Consider the following 20,074-nt stretch of genomic DNA (forward strand, 5'->3'; position numbering starts at 1 on the left):
AAATATAGTTTGTACACGTAGATAAATTCTATGAGTACTAAAATAGTGGCTGTGTTTTAATATCTATATTTTGAGCGACTTTAATAATGAATTACGATGCATAATCAATCGTGGAAAAAATCAATTGATTTGTATAATGTCAATTTTATTATTATATAGTTTGTACTTTAGTTGAGATTTTCAAACAACACAAGGCAATTAAAAACTAGGCACAAAACGAAACTAAAACTGATTTCCACTAAAGAGCCGACCCAATTTCAAAGGGATTTCTCGAGGTTTTCTGAAAATGGGAAATGAAAATAAAACGTTTAAAAACCAAATTCGCGCAATTTGCAGTGGTCTTTTAAATAGCTATTTGTAAATTGTTTTCTATTTTTCTTACTGAGACAATAAAAATGTAAATAAAGAAACTAGACTCTTGTTGCCATGGCAACAAAAAGGTCTTCCGTTTTTAATGTATTAATCTGTTACAAAAATTCATACCTCTTGTAAAAAGAAAATGAATGTTATATATTCTGTAAAGAAATTTTTCCGTAATTATTTTCAAGTAAAATGAAACAAAAATAATACAATCTATAGCTAAGATGTTTACTCCATGCTGATTTACCAAAATGTTTTTAAAGGCCAAAATTGGGTATACTTCCGTTGGAAAACAATAAAGATAAGAAGACATTTGATCAATAACTTAAATAAATGAAAGAGATTTTTTGAGATCCATCAGTAGGTATGTTCGGTGCATGAGATAATAAAGGACCGCTTTGTGACTCAGTGGCAGCCATTTTGTATTTAAACTGGATGAATGAGGTTTCGTTTGGAATTTTAAACAAGTTTCTTTCAAAGGAATGATCTGCATGAGATACCATTGGTCAACTCGGTTGATATAATATAATATATGCCACTTGCAGTAAAATAAATATAACACCGTTTTAATGATTTCCGAAATGGCAAGGCATGAAGGAACTTTACACTTAGTAGGCGAATCTGACGTCCGACTAATATTCTTACGCATATGTGAAAAAACCGTGATTTGAATCATTATGTATGTAACCCTACAAATGTATTATTTTCAGGGTAAAATGATAAGAGTAACGTTTATCGTAATCTACGTCTAATTAAAGATTTAAATAAGGTTGTCATTGCATAGTAAATAAAAGAGTGCAAGGCGCAATGCATGCGCAAATAGTTAAATTTGCCGGATGACTCATATGGACACAACTGTGATGGACCGAAGCCGATCACAAAAAGGCCCAAATTAGATGATAAAGTAAACGACTTTATAAACATTCTCTAGAAAATCCAAAAGCAATGCGCTATAGAACATATTGATAGTTTCATATTATACTTACATTGTTTATTTGTTGCTTGTTTATTGATAAATAGTTAAAAGAGGAGTACAACTCTTTACGTTACAAAAATATGGAGATATACCACGGACAACTATTGCAAAATTAATATTTACTATACACACGACGTACATTTCAATTGTAAGCATTAAAATTTGACGATGTATATCAAAGCAGACTTTTACTCCAATTCAATCAAGTAGAGAAAATGCATATATAGAAAATACAACTGTCCTCGTATTGCACAACCTTTTGTTATCTGCTAACTGTGCAGGAGTTTTAAATGACATATTTACAATACGTCATGGTATAAATATAGAAATTTCGAGTGCATTTCGTTTTCTAAAACAGGAATATTTTAAATCAATTTATTTTAGTTTTAAAAAGTTAACCGGAGCCCAAAAATTTCTAAAACAGTAATTAATCCTAAAGGTAGATATATGAAAACTAAAACAAATAAAACCAAAATCACCTAAACTATCAGTATGCTAAGAAATACAATATAAATATATTTAAATACAATAGACACAATAGCCGTGAACACAAACATGAAAAAAAAAACAACAGACAAAAAACCGAAACTGAAACTGAAAACCGATGGGACCCAATTGGTGAACGGGAAATTCCGCAGTTTTCTGAAAATGAGTATAAAAAGTACAAGGCTTAAAACTTGCTTGAAACAGTGTTGTTGTAATTTAAAAAACACTTTGGCCTACATCTATCACAAGAATGTGTAGTCCGCTTGTTTATATATAAAGAACGTTGTTGTCACTTATTTAAAAGTCTAAAAACATAACACGAAATTAAAGATTTTAAAAAGGGAAATTCGGGGTACATTGAATATTGAAGTGGTTTATTAGTTAACATAATTTTTTTTAAGTTGTTAGTAAAAAGTTAGATATCTATATGTAAAACAGGTATACATACATGTATATAGATTAGGACCTGATGTCTAGTTTAATTAACAGATTATTAATAAGATGCAATACAAGTAAGCAATCAAATTCAAAAATATAATAAAAACAGCACTGTAGCAACCTCTTATGTTCCGTAACATCTACTAATGATTTAATGTTGCATATGCAGTTATAATTAACTGTCCACTTAAGTGATGAATTTTAAGTATTATATCACTAATGGTCAAAAATTAAAATCTACTTGCTCAAAGAACTACATCATTGTCCATTACTGAGATAATTTAATTGCATAAGGCTGAGTTGGTGGTTTACATTGTTAACTATAATCATTAATGAAACAACTATGTCTAAAAATAGCATATTATTGATTTAAAAAGCAAAAAAAAAATAAAAATAGATAAAGACCAAACAATGTACTTGATGCTCGTTTAACCAAGTATTCACCATGTATTTTTATTTGATTTGCTTTTCATCCACTAAAACAATGAACATCTATCGCTAATGGTCAGTGCTGTACTTTTTTCTCATAAAGTAGATAAAAATAGACATAGGTGCATATTAATGGTTAAAAACATCCACTTTTGGAAGAAAAATATACCATTAATGGACAATGATTAACTTATATTTAGTTTATCCTTATTAAATGTGAATTTTGACCATCAACGACTTGGTAGTTTTTCTTATCATATATGGTCAGGATTCTGACCACTGAAGCAACTTCATGGGTACTGTAACAGTAGAAGTTGTTACATAGGTTATTAAGTCTCTTTATGTTTATCCGGGACTGGTTTACACACATTTTAGCGTAAGATAAATGGAGGACATAATAGAATATTATTGTTAAATATTATGTTATATACACTGTATCGTTACCATCTATTTTTATCACAGAATCTATTTTAAGAATCTGGTTTTCATTATTTATTTTTAGCCTGAGGGTTTTATATCTATTTTTACAATATTTGTGCTTTTATCTTGTCAACAATTAATAAAATTAAACACGTGAGAGTCACTTTTGTTATTACCCTGGAATGTGAAGAATATTTTTACGTAAACAGAAAGATTATTTATGTATAAATTAACCCTCCACCGTCCCCATTGCACCCACCTAAATGTTCACCTTAAATTTTACATTGTTTTGGTTTTCAAAATGCTTTGTATATGCCACCTAAATTTTACATTGATTTGGTTTTTCATATGACAGGGAGATCTCATTGCCATTGTTCTAGAATAGTTTGTATATATGTTACCCTGGGTTCGCCCATCTTCTGAATGTGTTATCATCAATGATGAATATGTCTTACTTAGTCTTTAGGGAGATGCCGCTACCTGTCTAGAATTAGGTGCTTAATAACCCTCTTCATGTTTATCTGGGATCACTATAGTAGTGAAGGTAGTGTATTTGTAGTTAGTTGTTTATCTTCGTCATTAATAAATGACAATATTTATTAAATCATGACTTGGGGTGTTTCAAAAAGGTAAAAAAATAACAAAGCTGCAAGACCAAGATTGAACTAGTTTCCTCACTATTTAGAATAAGATAAATGGAGGAAATCAATTTATTTTGAGAGAGGCAGAAGAGAGAGAGAGAGAGAGAGAGAGAGAGAGAGAGAGAGAGAGAGAGAGAAATAGAGAGATTTTGATATCTTTTAAAATTAAATTTGATCTCATTCAAATTAATAAGGTTTTTAAATGCCTTGTAGATATATTGCCAGATTTTTACAGTATGTGCATAGATTGTGGTCTACCATTGATAATTTGAACAAGCAACGACTGATTTCTCCAATGTTCTAGGCTAATTCATTAGTTTGTGTTTTTAGAATTTTTACTTTCAAACAATAGGACTTCATTCCATGAGCTTCAAAATCGGTCGATTGAGCTTGTACACAAACTTGTACAGTACTAATTTGCGGAGTCTCGAGGCTACCACCCAACAGTTTGTAACTATCGCATTTTGAAAACACCTTCATATCCAGCTTTAATATTTGATAAGTTTATTTGAAAAAAGAAAATTAAATTAGATTGGATAAACTTGGATCAAAAAATCTAACTACAAATAGTCTATTTAAGAAATAAGGTATCATTTTTGGATGTATATCGGGATATAAATACGGGTTGGTCATGTGATCAAATCCCTTAAGCCCGAAGGGAAGATTTTATTACGTACCAACCCGTAATTATATCCCGATATACATCCAAAAAGAGGCCCAATTGGCCACATCGCTCACCTGAGCAACACTAGCTTTATATGGGCGTTCAAAGGATATTAAAATTTCTGCCATTTTTGAACTTGAATTGGTGGCCTTCTTGTAGGTAAGATAAAATTTAAATACATGTATAATATTTTTTCTTATCATAAAACCCGAAACATTGTTATAAAATCAAGCATGTGACGCGTGCATTTACGTTACCCGTTACCGGTAATTTTTTTAGTCCCCTGCCGGTTTTCACCGGAGGGGACTATAGCTTTCCTCTGCGTCCGTCAGTCCCTCTGTCCGTCCGTCTGTCCGTCCGTCTGTCTGTCCCACTTCAGTTTTCCACACTTTTTTTCTTTATGCGTTTGAGGAATAATATGAAATTTGCTGAACAGCTTCTAAATGTCAAACTACAGATCAAGTTTAAACTTTTGTAGCGTCTGGCTGACATATTTTCCAGAAAATTAATTTTTTATATTCCAATTTTTTAATGTTCGGGTTATAATAGTTATAAGTTATGAAGTTTGAGAGTTATATTCTTTCTCTCGGGAGTTATATTCTTTCTCTCTCTATTTCTGTAGTCTATATAAACTACAACATATATAGAAAACACCAGTAGTACAGTTACACATTTTCATATACACGTGTATGATCTTACCAGGGCCGCGGACTGATAAAGAAATGGCAATGAAATTAAGTTTGTATGTTAAAGAGACAGCACGGCTTATAAAAAAATGATTAAAACAAATTTTCCGATCGGGTTAGGTATTTTTGTACTACTCATGAATGTAAAAACTTTCAAAAAATTACAAAGTTCTCCATATGAAATAAATCTAATTATTTCTTTAAAATTGATAATTACGTATAACCTATCATATATTTACATCGCAATGTGTTACGGGGTTCAGCCTTCTATACTATTATGCATGCGTATTTACTGTAAACAAAACACATGCAGGGCTCGCAAAGAATCTCCTGGACAGGTTTGTTGATAAAAATAAGTCTTCTCTACTTCTTCCAGGTAATAATTGTTCAAAGTTTTTAAAATAACAACAATTATTATTTTGTAAGCATGTATTTTTCGTGTGTATCATAGGAGTTGCTACAACCTAAATTCATTTTTGTAAATGAGGCCCTTTGAGCGGTTATTTGACATATTTATGTCTGTTCATTTTTAAAATGAACCGAAATTGGTAAAACATATATAAATTATCGAGTAAGTGAGGGTGTGTTGCGTTTAGAGGTCCCTTTAACCCCGTATAACATGATGACCCTTAAATTTCCAGAAGCTCATAATTACGTTAATTAAGTATGTTGAAGGGATTTTTATGTTTTTCAACTATTACATTTACTGTTATTTCTTATTTCCTAACGATACAATATGTAAATCTGAAGTTATTCACACATGTGTTTTCAGCTGTACTGTCTCTTTAACTTATTAGGAAAAAAATTCCCGGGTAAACTATTAATTTAGTACATTTAATTCAAAATCAATGCAAAATCTCTCTCTCTCTCTCTCTCTCTCTCTCTCTCTCTCTTTCTCCCTCTCTTTTTCTCTCTCCAACAAACTTTACAAATGTTGGTATAAAAGAAACACGACTTCTTCACCATGACACCATACACCTTGTAATAGTTGATCTTATTTTTTTTTACCGTGGTAGGTCTAACTGACGGTTAGCCTTGCGTTGTATCCCGCATTAACTTTTATATACAAATGATTTTCTTTTTTACATGTGATTAGCTGTGTATGACGAAACATATTGAATTAAATCTTTAAGATGTTTTATGTCTAAAAATAAAACGTGGCATTCCGAGTCATTCGCAAACATCCAACTCCAATTCCACCCCTTCCTATTTGTACAACACAATTTCATGTGTAATAAATAAAGGCCCATATTGATTTTTTTTTATTTTGACAATTTTCTTATCAGAATTTTTTTTAACATTAAAAAATTAAATATAACAGACCCCATATATACTTAAAAAATAATACCAGTCTTTAAAACCTACGGAAGCTTATTGAGGCCAGCTTAGCAGAAAGAATAATTTCTTTTGCGTTTAAACGCAATAATTATTGCGTTTAATCGCAATCTTTTGCGTTAAATCGCAATAAGGTTTGCGTTTAAACGCAAAAGATTGCGATTAAACGCAATAATTATTGCGTTTAAACGCAAAGCACATTGCGTTTTAACGCAAAGGTTTGCGTTTAAACGCAAAGTGTTGCGTTTAAACGCAAAAGTATTGCGTTTAAACGCAAAATATTATTGCGTTTAAACGCAAAGGTAATATTGCGAATAAACGCAAACGTTTTTTCGATTAAACGCAACAATTTTGTGATTAAACGCAATAATCGTTGCGTTTAATCGCAAAAGGTATTGGGTTTAAATGCAATAGTTATTGCGTTTTATTGCAAACCTGTTTTTTAATTTGAACATTTTCTATTCACACCAAACGAAAAGGTTTATGACATACATATGTTATGCTACAACCATCCGTCAATCTGTTTATTAAACGTAATGTTAGACATTTCTCGTTTTTCTCGTCGTGCTCTCGCCTCTATTTCTAATTTGTTTTTCATATTGTTTCTCCTATATCGAATCTTGATTATTCAATAAAATCAAATAGTCAACACATACACTGCAGAACTGCCATCCATAATGCTTTATTATATCATTGTCAAATGAAAGTGATGTTTATTCAATATGACGGACTGATTTGGCATTTATTGTAATTGTTATATCACTGATTTGAATTAGTGATATCACATATTCAAAAAGTTATAGCATTTATTAGAATAGGTATTATCATCCATCAATCACCTATTTATCTTGTGATTTGAACAAGGGATATCACATATTTGAAAAAAGGTACATGTATCACTCTTGAGTTTGAATAGATGGAATCACCTATTCAGATAGATGATTTTACTTTTTGAAAAGGTTTTATCACCTATTCAATTCGGTAATATCTTTGAGACAATAAATTTTCATAGTATAGCCATCAATGCAACTGTTTGTGCAAGTTCCATTGTTTTAATTTGTCACACGAATCGACATGCCTCTATTAAAAAGGCCGCTTGGCATAATGCTCTTTGCGAAGGAGTCTTTTTCGTTTTTTCAATTCAACTGTTTCTCACAGTCTAAATACCAGGTATCCGGCAAGCAAACATCACTGGTGCATCCATCATTTCGCATGTCATCTCTAAGGAAGAATTTGGAAACAAATACAAGCAAAGACTTATTCTCTCTCTTGTATTTATTTATAGCGCGATCCTTTTTTGAGGATACGTTTGCTTAGAAGTGCCTGATGCTTTAACCTACTATTTCATTATAAGTTATTCCAAGTGAAAACCAGAAACTGGGTCTTTGGGATGTGTCAAGTGTTGTCATTAAATTACGCACTTGGTACATATATTGAAGTGTATATATAAGCAAATGAAAAAACTGCGATTTAACGCAAAAATCATTGCGTTTAATCGCAAAATCATTGCAATTAATCGCAAAATTATTGCGTTTAGTCGCAAAAATTATTGCGTTTAATCGCAAAAACTTTTGCGTTTATTCGCAAAATATATTGCGTTTAAACGCAATGATAGCTTTGCGTTTAAACGCAATATTTGTTTTGCGTTTAAATGCAATACTTTTGCGATTAAACGCAATACATTGCGTTTAAACGCAAAACTTTGCGTTTAAACGCAAAACTTTGCGTTTAAACGCAATCCACTTTGCGTTTAATCGCAATGTATTTTGCGTTTTATCGCAATCTTTTGCGTTTAAACGCAAAATACATTGCGAATAAACGCAAAAGATTGCATTTAAACGCAATAACTATTGCGATTTAACGCAATATAAATTAATTTATTTACTGAACTGGCCTCAATAAGCTTCCGTAAAAACCTTTACACTGTATGTACATTTTGTAGGTAGCTTAATTAATTAATGGTAAAAATGACATAAAGAAAAAAGATCAGGTAAAATTCATTCAGTAAGAGTAAGAAGAAAGGTGTCAATACTTATCAGTGCTTGGCCTAATTTCTCCTTCACTTATAAAATAACATATAAATGAAAATACATTTTCATTCAAGTAAAATGTTATCAATAAGCTCACTTTTCGTTTAATTCTTTATAACAATTAAAAATACCTGATTTGATACAATTTCGCATTTTTTAAGCTTTAGCGGGAGTAAGAACAATTGGGTCAGTACTTATCAGTACTTGTCAGTACTTCTCTAAGTACTGTCTGTAAAAACGTTAGTACTTTTTAAAGTTTATCAGTTATGTCACTACGTTGTCAGTAAATGTCTAAGTTTATCAGTAAAAAAGGGAATGTCAGTACTTTTTTTAACTTAGTATTGGGAATTACTAAACCAGACAATCTAATAAAATTGGGGTTAAAACCCTCCAAGTTTCTCGCTGTATCTGTTTAAATTTCACTGTAAGGAATAACAGATCTATACAAACTAATAGAATTGGGGTAAAAACTCTCCAAATCTCTCGCCATATCTGTACAATTGTTATTGTCTAGAAAAACAGATCTAGGCAATCTAATAAATTGGGGTAAAAACTCTCCAAATCTCTCGCCGTATCTGTATAAATTTCACTGTCAAGAATAACAGATCTAGACAATCTAACAAAATTGGGGTAAAAACTCTTTAAATCTCTCGCCGTATCTGTATAAATTTCACTGTCAAGAATAACAGATCTAGACAATCTAACAAAATTGGGTATAAACTCTCCAAATCTCTCGTGGTATCTGCATAAATTTCACTGTCAGGAAAACCATATCTTGACAGTCTAATATAAATCGGGTAAAAACGCTCCAAATCACTCTCGGTATCTGTAAAAAAATCACTGTCAGGAATAACACATATAGACAATCTAATAGAATTGGGGTAAAAACGCTCCTAATCTCTCGCCGTATCTGTATAAATTTCACTGTCAAGAATTACAGATCTAGACAATCTAACAAAATTGGGATAAAAATTCTCCAAATCTCTTGCCGTATCTAAAAAAATTAATTGTCAGGAATAACAGATCTTAATATAATTAAATTGGGGCAAAAACTCTCCAGATCACTCGCGGTATATGTATAAATTTCACTGTCAAGAATAATAGATCTAGACAATCTAACAAAATTGGGGTAAAAATTCTCCAAATCTCTTGCCGTATCTGTATAAATTTCACAGTGAAGAATAACAGATCTAGAAAATCTAATAACAAAATTGGGGTAAAAACTCTCAAAATCTCTGGCTGTATCTGCATAAATTTCACTGTCAGGAATACCATCTCTTGACAGTCTAATAAAATTGGGGTAAAAACGCTCCAAACCTCTCACCAAATCTGTACAATTTTCATTGTCTAGAATAACAGATCTAGACAATCTAATAGAAATGGGGTAAAAACTCTCCAAATCTCTCGCCATATCTGTATAGATTTCCCTGTCAAGAATAACAGATCTAAACAATCTAACAAAATTGGGGTAAAAACTCTCCAAATCATTTGCCGTATCTGTATAAATTTCACTGTCAGGAATAAAAGATCTGGCCCAACTAATAGAATTGGCAGCAGTAGATTGAAATGGAAACAACCAAATTGATCCGTTGAAATGCAATTCTTGTAAACTCACATTTTTGAAGAGATTTGTTAAATTATCAAAACGTGAAGTTTCAGCGCCAGTGTTTTGGCCGTAAAAGTTACCAGCAGCTAATCATTTTTTAGTTTTTAAATCTAGATCATTTTCACAATCGTTGATTGATTAAAAGTTCCTTGTCCGTTATTGTGACAAGCAACTATTGTCAAATTAATTTTTACAAGGTCATTTTTATAACTGTTTCTTGTATAGAAAATTGATTTAAAAGTTTTTGTATCAGTTCCTTGGCCGTAAACGTGACTAGCAATTGTTTTTAAATCAAGTTTTACAAAGTCATTTTCATGACTGTTTCTTGTATAAAAAAATGATTTTAAAGTTTTTAACAGTTCCTCGGCCGTAATTGTGACCAGCACCTGTTTTTTAAATTATATTTAAAATGTCATTTTCATGTATGTTTCTTGTAAAAAGATTGAATTGTAAAGATTTTGTAGAAATTCTTTGGTCAACATTTGTTAATGAAGTGGTCAGGTCACAGTGAATTCCCAAGTGAACTTCTACATGCCCCGATGAATCTGAAAAAGCAAAAAGTTTCGTACACATCAATTTTATATCATATGAATAGTTTAAAGTAAAAAAGAAAACAAAATTGTATAGCAATATACAATTTAAAAAAATGCTCATTAATGTAAGTTCATAAAAATTCAAAACCTTTTCTATCGTAAATTTAAGAGCCAAGATCATAATTTTCTATATTTATGATATTACTAACAAGACGAAATTTGCGACCGCGTGACAGCTACTTTGCATTTCAACCGGATAATTGAGTTTACCCTCGGTTAAGTTTATAAATATCATATTTTTATTCCTTTGAAGACTACGTGTTTTTCTAACAGAATTTTTTCCCGACTTAACTGTACCAGCGACAACTGTCATCAAAAGGCACTTGAAAATGGCATTGCGGGTACTAAACCCATAAGAAATCCTGCATTTAACGACACTTAAGAAACCGTCGGTGCTCCCGAAGAAGCGATAGTGGGTCAAGATGGGACTTAAAAATGCCAAGAGGTTTGTAATGAGTAAAATTAAATAAAAAACCAAAACAATGAAAGCTTTGAATTAATTTGTGGACTGAAAAAATGCAATCCATTAAAGATGATTTTTGCTCAGAATTAAAAAAAATCTACTTATGATAACAAAAATTCATCATTCGAATGTCATAGGATTTTGATTGTACTGCTTATTTTAATATAAAAAACCCGTAACAAAGACGTTTTGTCAGTGGGGACATAACAAACAAACAGGCAGTTAAAATGGATTACAATTTAGGAAGGGCATGGCTTAATAGAACTGAAAAGAGATTAGGCAAAATATCAGCTGTTTTGTCAATTCATTTTTATAAATATATAATGTGTGTTTAATGATTTCTAATAAATGAAATAATACATATTTTTTGCTGTTTACATTTAGTAAATAAAACATTACCCAGCGTAGATAAATAGTTTATCTTAATGCGAGTATATTCATTAAGTTGTTCTTTCGAAGGTCCACGGTAATGGTTTTATATATTATGTTATTCCTATATTTGTCAAATCAAGTTCGTTCATTACATTGTGCCTTTTTTGTTTACTTATTAAATGTTAACGTAAAAACATGATCAACATTGAATCGTACCCTTTCCTCCTCTTCTCTTTATGCTTTTTGTTTGCTGTCAACATTAACTTGTCATTTGGACTCAATGAGGTATTTTGGTCATGTTGATCCCTTAATGGAACAGCCCCATGCTCCGGAGAGTGTGAAAAATTGAAAAAGCTTAGGGGTACTAAAAAAACAAACTAAAAGCAAATCACAAAAACTTAAATGAAATAGTATTAAACAATTAAAAAAATATTGATATTTTGTAAGAATCTTTACTCCAATTTAATCAAGTAAAGAAAATACATATATAAAGTATACAACCGTCCTCGTATTGCATAATCTTATGTTATCTGCTAACTGCGCAGGAGTTTTAAATGATATAGATGTTCTCAATACCTCACAGTATAAATATAGAAATTCCCTTTGACATATTATGAGTACATTTCTTTTTCCAAAACAGGAATATTTTAAATCATTTTATTTTAGTTTCAATAAGTTAACCAGCAGCCCAAAATTTCTATCTGAAAAACAATAATTATTCTCGAAGGTAGATATATAAAATTCTTTGAAAAAAACACCAAAAAACAAAAAACAAAGAAAAAACACCAAAAAACAAAATCACCTAAAATATCAGTATTCTAAAAAAATGAAAACAGTCGTATTTTTTTTTCTGTAAATGCATATTTTTCAGTTTTAACTAACCTAAGCACGCAGTACATGCTAAAATAAGAACTAAGTTGTGCCTACGCAGGACCCAGTTAAAGTTTATATATATATATATATATATATATATATATATATATATATATATATATATATATATATATATATATATATATATATATTCACACAATGATACAATGTGGTTACTCCTTTATTTGTAACTGTAATTATAATGAAATGTGAAAACAACGATGAAAATTAAATCGTATTCACACCTTTCTATGTCCTCTCTCTTAATGACGCAATTGCCATCAACACAAACATATGAAAAAAATAACCAGACAAAAAAACCCCCGAAACTGAAACCCGATTGGATCCAATTTGTAAATGGGAAATTCCGCAGTTTTCTGAAAATGGGAAGAAATAAATGCACGGTTAGAAAGGTGCATACGGTATTGAAACAGTGTCGTTGTAATTTAAAAAACACTTTGGCCTACTTGTAACACAAGAAAGTGTAGTCTGCTTGTCTATATATTATCAACATTGCCGTCACCCATTCAAAAGTTAAAAAAATAACACGTAATTAAAGATTTTAAAAAGGGATACTCGGGGTACATTGGATATTTAAGTGGTGTATGAGTTAACATAATTTTTTTACAGTAGTTGTTCGTAACAAGTTAGATATATGTATGTAAAACAGGTATAATTACATGCATATAGATTAGGACCTGATGTCTAGTTTAATATTGTAGCAACATCGTATGTTCCGTAACATCTACTAATGATTTAATGTTGCATATGCAGTTATAATTAACTGTCCACTTAAGTGATGAAATTTAAGTATTATATCACTAATGGTCAAAAATTAAAATCTACTTGCTTAAAGAACTACATCATTGTCCATTACTAAAATAATTTAATCGCATTAGGCTGAGTTGGTGGTTTACATTGTTAACTATAATCATTAATGAAACAACTATGTCTAACAATAGCATATTATTGATTTAAAAAGCAAAAAAAAAATAAAAATAGATAAAGACCAAACAATGTACTTGATGCTCGTTTAACCAAGTATTCACCATGTATTTTTATTTGATTTGCTTTTCATCCACTAAAACAATGAACATCTATCGCTAATGGTCAGTGCTGTACTTATTTCTCATAAAGTAGATAAAAATAGACATAGGTGCATATTAATAGTTAAAAACATCCACTTTTGGAAGAAAAATATACCATTAATGGACAATGATTAACTTATATTTAGTTTATCCTTATTAAATGTGAATTTTGACCATCAACGACTTGGTAGTTTTTCTTATCATATATGGTCAGGATTCTGACCACTGAAGCAACTTCATGGGTACTGTAACAGTAGAAGTTGTTACATAGGTTATTAAGTCTCTTTATGTTTATCCGCGATTGGTTTACACAGATTTTAGTGTAAGATAAATGGAGGACATAATAAAATATTATGTTATATACACTGTATCGTTACCATCTATTTTTATCACAGAATCTATTTTAAGAATCTGGTTTTCATTAGTTATTTTTAGCCTGAAGGTCTTATATCTATTTTTACAATATTTGTGCTTTTATCTTGTCAACAATTAATGAAATTAAACACGTGAGAGTCACTTTTGTTATTACCCTGGAATGTGAAGAATATTTTTACGTAAACAGAGAGATTATTTATTTGTAAATTAACCCTCCACCGTCCCCATTGCACCCACCTAAATGTTCACCTTAAATTTAACAATGTTTTGGTTTTTCATTTGACAGGGAGATCCCACTGCCATTGTTCTAGACTAGTTTGTATATATGTTACCCTGAATTCGCCCATCTTCTGAATGTGTAATCATCAATGATGAATGTGTCTTTCTTAGTCTTTAGGGAGATCCTGCTGCCTGTCTAAAATTAGGTGCTTAATAACCCTCTGTATATTTATCTGGGTTCAACATTGTAGTTAAGGTAGTTTATTTGCAGTTAGTTGTTCATCTTCGTCATTAATAAATGACAATATTCATCAAATCATGATTTAAAGTGTTTCAAAGGAGTAAAAAATAACAAAGCTGCAGGACCAAGATTGAACTAGTTTTCTCACTATTTAGCATAAGATAAATGGAGGAAATCATTTATTTTTAGAGAGAATGTCATAGAGAGAGAGAGAGAGAGAGAGAGAGAGAGAGAGAGAGAGAGAGAGAGAGATTTTGTTCTCTTTTAAAATTAAAATACACGGCACATTTAATCTCATTCAAATTGATAGGGTTTTAGATACCTTGTAGATATATTGCCAGATTTTTACAAATACTGTGGAATCATTTAAATTCGTGGGGGCCAATTTTCGTGGATTGCTTAAATTTTACAGGTTTGTGGGGACGTTATTTCGTGTATCCTCGTATACCTACAAAAGGAAATATGTATTTATTGCCTTAATTTATTAATTCGTGGAGGATGTTAATTCGTGGATAAGAGGTACCCACGAATTCCACGAAAATTGAGCCACCACGAAATCTAATGATTCCATAGTAGTCTATTTAAGAAATATAAGGTATCATTTTTGGAAATATATATTATCTTAGTCAGATAATTGGCTATATTTTTAATACAGGCATTGTGAAGTTTATTTTATAGTAGGCATTTCAAGCTTTGAGATGAAACATCTTCAATGTTATCAAATAATTTAATTTCATACAAATTGAAGCTTTTGATTGGATTAGCCAGTCACATGACAGTGTTTTATATTGCATAAAGAATGTTGCCTATGGGGCCACGCTCCCTTGACAACAATGAGCCGGAACTACTTTTATCATTACTTCCTGTTTACATTAGAGATCATATAATACACATTATATACAATCTTAAACCTTGAAAAATAAATATCATAAAAAAAATTGTTTGTATTGTTCATTTAAACAATTAAGACAAGGTTTATACTAAATATATTATTGAGACAAAATTCAGATGGAACTATAGTTGTTTGGTTTGTTGTCGTCTGCTATAAACAACATGGCAGATTTTGAGATGCTGGGTGTAGGGGAGACTGTAGAGATTATAGATATTGATTGGGACACACTGCACCAATTACTGGATGGTGAGTTTGATGTCTCAACATCAACAAATGAAGCAGAGGAGGAGCTTGAGAGGGTTTTAAGCCCTATAAAAACAGAAGAAACAATGCTGCAAGAGCCATCCTATAGCAAGAGATTTAAATCTGTCAGTGATGCAGAAATTCAGGATCTTAAAGAAAGAAGACAGTCAAAAGCCACAAAATCTAACACTAAGTGGGGATTAAATTTGTTTCAAGGTAAATTTATGATTTAAATATATAATGAAATGCTGAAATTGAAAAAAAATATCAAGTCATCATCATTTACATTTTGTACATCCAGATTGGGACTTGAACCCAAATTCCCCACACAAAATGCATGGTTGCTTTAACATTAAGCTATCTGGATTTATGTACATGTAAATAAGCATGATAAATAATTTGATATGTTCAAAATAAAAATTTCAAAATTTCATTACAGAATGGAGTGTTGAGGCTCTTGGGCAGCTAACCAACTTTCATTCAATTTCTGCACCTGAGCTCAATAGCCATCTTGAAAAGTTCTATGCAGAGGCTGCACCAAGGCCAAATGAAAAGAGATCTCAATCTATGACCAAACAACAAGCGTCCGAATATCATAACAATACATTCAAAAGCATAAGGTCAGCATTAAACCGTCACATTCATGATATTGGACGACAATTTGATATCGTACGTGACCGAGAATTTAGAGAAAGTAACAATGTTCTAGATGGAAAACTAAAGAAAACCTACAAGATGGCCTCTCACGACCAATCAAACACAAAGAAATCATTCCTAAACAGGACCTAGACAAAATTTCTGCCTATGTTTTCGGGGAACCAACCCCAATCTCTTTAAGATTCCGAATCTGGTTACTAATTGCAATTCAATTTATCAGCAGGGGGTTAGAATTTCATGAACAACTAAAAACTGATTCATTTGAATTTCATGTTGATGAAAATAAACAGGAATATGTTGCTTTGTCACATGAAACGAAACAGAAAAATTGGCAAGGAGGAATTGATGCAAATGAAAACCAAAAAGAGAAAAGAATGTATGAGGTACCTTCTGCTGGGGCAAAATGTCCAGTCGCCTCTTTGAAACTCTACCTCTCGAAGTTGGACCCTAAGGCAACATTTTTATTCAACAGATGTTCAAAGGAAGCGCTTAAATCTCCAACAACTGAGGAAATTTGGTACACAGATGTTCCGATAAAAAATACCAATTCACTCGGTTCATGGCCGACATTTATAAAAATGCAAAATGCAGTAAAACTTACACTGCACATAGCCTACGTGCAACCTCAATCCAAGGAATGAACGACGCAGGATTTGAGGTTCGACACATTATGCATATGAGTGGCCATAAAAATGAATCTTCTGTGAGAAGTTATGGTAGAGATTGTTCTACTTACCAAAAGGCTTCAATGAGTAAAGCTTTATCAAATTTGGTAGTTCCTCAAAACGAAACAAGCGACCCAATTTCAGCCAACCACGCCGTTAGTAAACCTCCCAATGAATGTGAAGTCTCAGCTACAGCTCCAATGACATCTGCAGAGATCCCAATTGCTTTTCAGTCATCTACATTCTCCTCGGGATTTATAGCGAATTCTGCCTTTCACTAGTGTGTGTTTAATTTCACTTCTAAGTAGATTAATCCAACACATCTCGTTCTGTGATCGTTTACATTCCAAACAAACATGGCCTTCTTTCTCCGTTTCGAAATATTTAGGTCAATCCGTTACTATAGAATGACGTATTCTTGCGCGGTTAATTTTAAATTTAATGTTGTAATGTACGAAATAAACATAAAACTTTGAATCTTTTGTTGATGAAAATTAAATTATAAGGAATGAATTTAAAATTTATTAGTTTTATACGATATAAACAGGTTTGGGGCAGTTTACGCTTTTTTATAAGCGTTTTATATCGTATAAAACTAATAAATTTTAAATTCATTCCTTAAATCAAACTATCTGAATTAATAGATTTAGACAAACGAACAAAGTGATTCAACCTCCCAAAATCTCAAACTGTCTCCGAATCAATTTCATTGACTAGAGTGATAGACCTAGGCAGTCTAATACCGTTAGGGTTCAACAACCTCCCCAAATCCCTAACTGTCTCGTCATCAATTTCATTGACTGGAGTGATGGATCTAGACAGTCTAATAACATTAGAGTTCAACTTCCGCAAATCTCTAAATGTCTCGTCAATAATTTTATTGACTAGAGCTATGAATCTAGACAGTCTAATAACTTTAGAGTTCAACAACCTCCCCAAATCTCTGTCTGGTCAATAATTTCATTGACCGGAGTAATGGATCTAGACGGGTTAATAATACAAATTCAACACCATCCTAAATCTCTAACTGTCTCGTCATCAATGTCATTGACCTCTGTTTCTCGTCATCAATTTCATTGATCGGAGTAACGGATCTAGACGGGCTAATAACATACAAGTTCAACACCCTCCCTAAATCTCTAACTGTCTCGTCATCAATTTCATTGACCTCTGTCTCGTCATCAATTTCATTGACCTCTGGCTCGTCATCAAATTCATTGACCGGAGTAACGGATCTAGACGGGCTAAAAAATACAAGTTGAACACCAAATCTCTAACTGTCTCGTCATCAATTTCATTGACCTCTGGCTCGTCATTAATTTCATTGACCGGAGTAACGGATCTAGACGGGCTAAAAAAATACAAGTTGAACATCCTCCCTAAATCTCTAACTGTCTCGTCATCAATATCATTGACCTCTGGCTCGTCATCAATTTCATTGACCGGAGTAACGGATCTAGACGGGCTAATAACATACAAGTTCAACACCCTCCCTAAATCTCTAACTGTCTCGTCATCAATATCATTGACCTCTGGCTCGTCATCAATTTCATTGACCGGAGTAACGGATCAAGACGGGCTAATAACATACAAGCTCAACACCCTCCCTAAATCTCTAACTGTCTCGTCATCAATTTCATTGACCTCTGTCTCGTCATCAATTTCATTGACCGGAGTAACGGATCAAGACGGGCTAATAACATACAAGTTCCACACCCCTCTTAAATCTCTAACTGTCTCGTCATCAATTTCATTGACCGGACTAACGGATTTAGACGGGCTAATAACATACAAGTTCAACACCCTCCCTAAATCTCTGTCTCGTCATCAATTTCATTGACCTCTGTCTCGTCATCAATATCATTGACCGGAGGAATGGATCTAGAAGGGCTAATAAAATACAAGTTCAACACCCTCCCTAAATCTCTAACTGTCTCGTCATCAATTTGATTTACTGGAATAATGGATCTAGACGGTCTAATAACACTGAAGTTCAACCTCCCAAAATCTCTAAATCTATCAGGATCAATTTCATGGACTGGAGTAATGGACCTCGACAATCTTATTAGATTTAGGCTGACTACAGTGACAGACCTTGAAAGTCTTATAAGACTGGAGCTCAAAGACTTCTGAGACAAATCTCGTACTGTATTTGTGTCCATGTCACCGACCTGATTAATAAAATGAACGTTTTTAACACATAAGGCCACTCACTGGCGTGATAGGCCAAGTTTAGGCGCAATGGCCTCACATCTCTCACTTTATTGACATGCATTTCACCGATTAAAGTGATATATTTAGACAGTCTAATAAAATGAGAACTTTAAGACCATAGGTGTCCCCAACATCCCATGACTTCTACTTTTTTTGACAGTACGTCACAACTGACGATTTGAACGAATTGTGAAAGTTTATATTAATTGCCATGATAACACTGTGTCTATCTCTGTGGTGCAGTGGATGTAGCTTCGGTAAACTAACACACCGTTCCCTTGTTTGACTACCGCATTCACTTTTATTTTCATGAAGCATGAGAGCATTAAAATTTTTAATTAAAAGACTCCCACAAACAAAAATTAATAAAAGATTTTTAAGTAATTTGGAAAAATGGGTTTGCAGAACTTTCCCCAGGTGTATGGAGGACCATTAAGACAATTTTATTTAGAAAATCTAACAAATTTGGGCCTTGAAGGCCTCAAATCTTTTACTGTATTGGTGTACATTTCAACAACTGGAGTGATTACCTAGACAGTGTAATAAAATTGGTGTCCCATCGCCTCAAATTCCCTCACTGTGTCAGTGTACCAGGTGGTGAAAAGTCAAGTCTAAACCGGGTCTCAAACCCAGGACCTTTGGTATACCGTTCCAGTGCTATAACAACAGAGCTATTGAGGCCCGATAAATTGATTGACAGTCACACACCTGTTTATCAGCTGACATACTCCATCTCTTGCTAAAAAATTGTCCTCAAATTTACGATTAGAATTCTACGAATGAGGGAAATTTTTTGAAAAATGCTCCTAGGGAGTGAATGTGGAATTTGTACGTTGGGTGCCAATTGTAAGTCAAGTATTCACCGGGACCCACACCCATAGCCTTTGGCGTACCGTGGCATTGCTCTAACTACTGAGCTATCGAGACCCGATATATTGACTGACAGTCACAACCTGGAAAATCAATACATATCTTTCAACCTGCATGATAGACGTAGACATTCTAATTAAATCGGAGCTTGGATGCCTTAAATTTCCTCGTGTATCAGTATCAATTTCACGGACTAGATGGATAAACCTAAACAGTTGAGATTTAAACTTCTTATTTT

General features: G+C 32.4%; 1 protein-coding gene across 1 annotated transcript; it reads left to right on the forward strand.

Annotated features, from left to right (window-relative positions):
* The first annotated feature begins 15,016 nt into the window (after positions 1-15,016).
* LOC136271848 (uncharacterized) lies at positions 15,017-17,262 on the forward strand. Its single transcript, XM_066072391.1, has 2 exons — positions 15,017-15,646; positions 15,870-17,262. Exons 1-2 carry the CDS (start codon positions 15,349-15,351, stop codon positions 16,217-16,219), a joined length of 648 nt encoding a protein of 215 aa, XP_065928463.1. The 5' UTR covers positions 15,017-15,348; the 3' UTR covers positions 16,220-17,262.
* The last annotated feature ends 2,812 nt before the right edge of the window (positions 17,263-20,074 follow it).

Source organism: Magallana gigas, chromosome 9 (genome assembly GCF_963853765.1).
Source record: "Magallana gigas chromosome 9, xbMagGiga1.1, whole genome shotgun sequence".
NCBI classification, from domain to species: domain Eukaryota; kingdom Metazoa; phylum Mollusca; class Bivalvia; order Ostreida; family Ostreidae; genus Magallana; species Magallana gigas.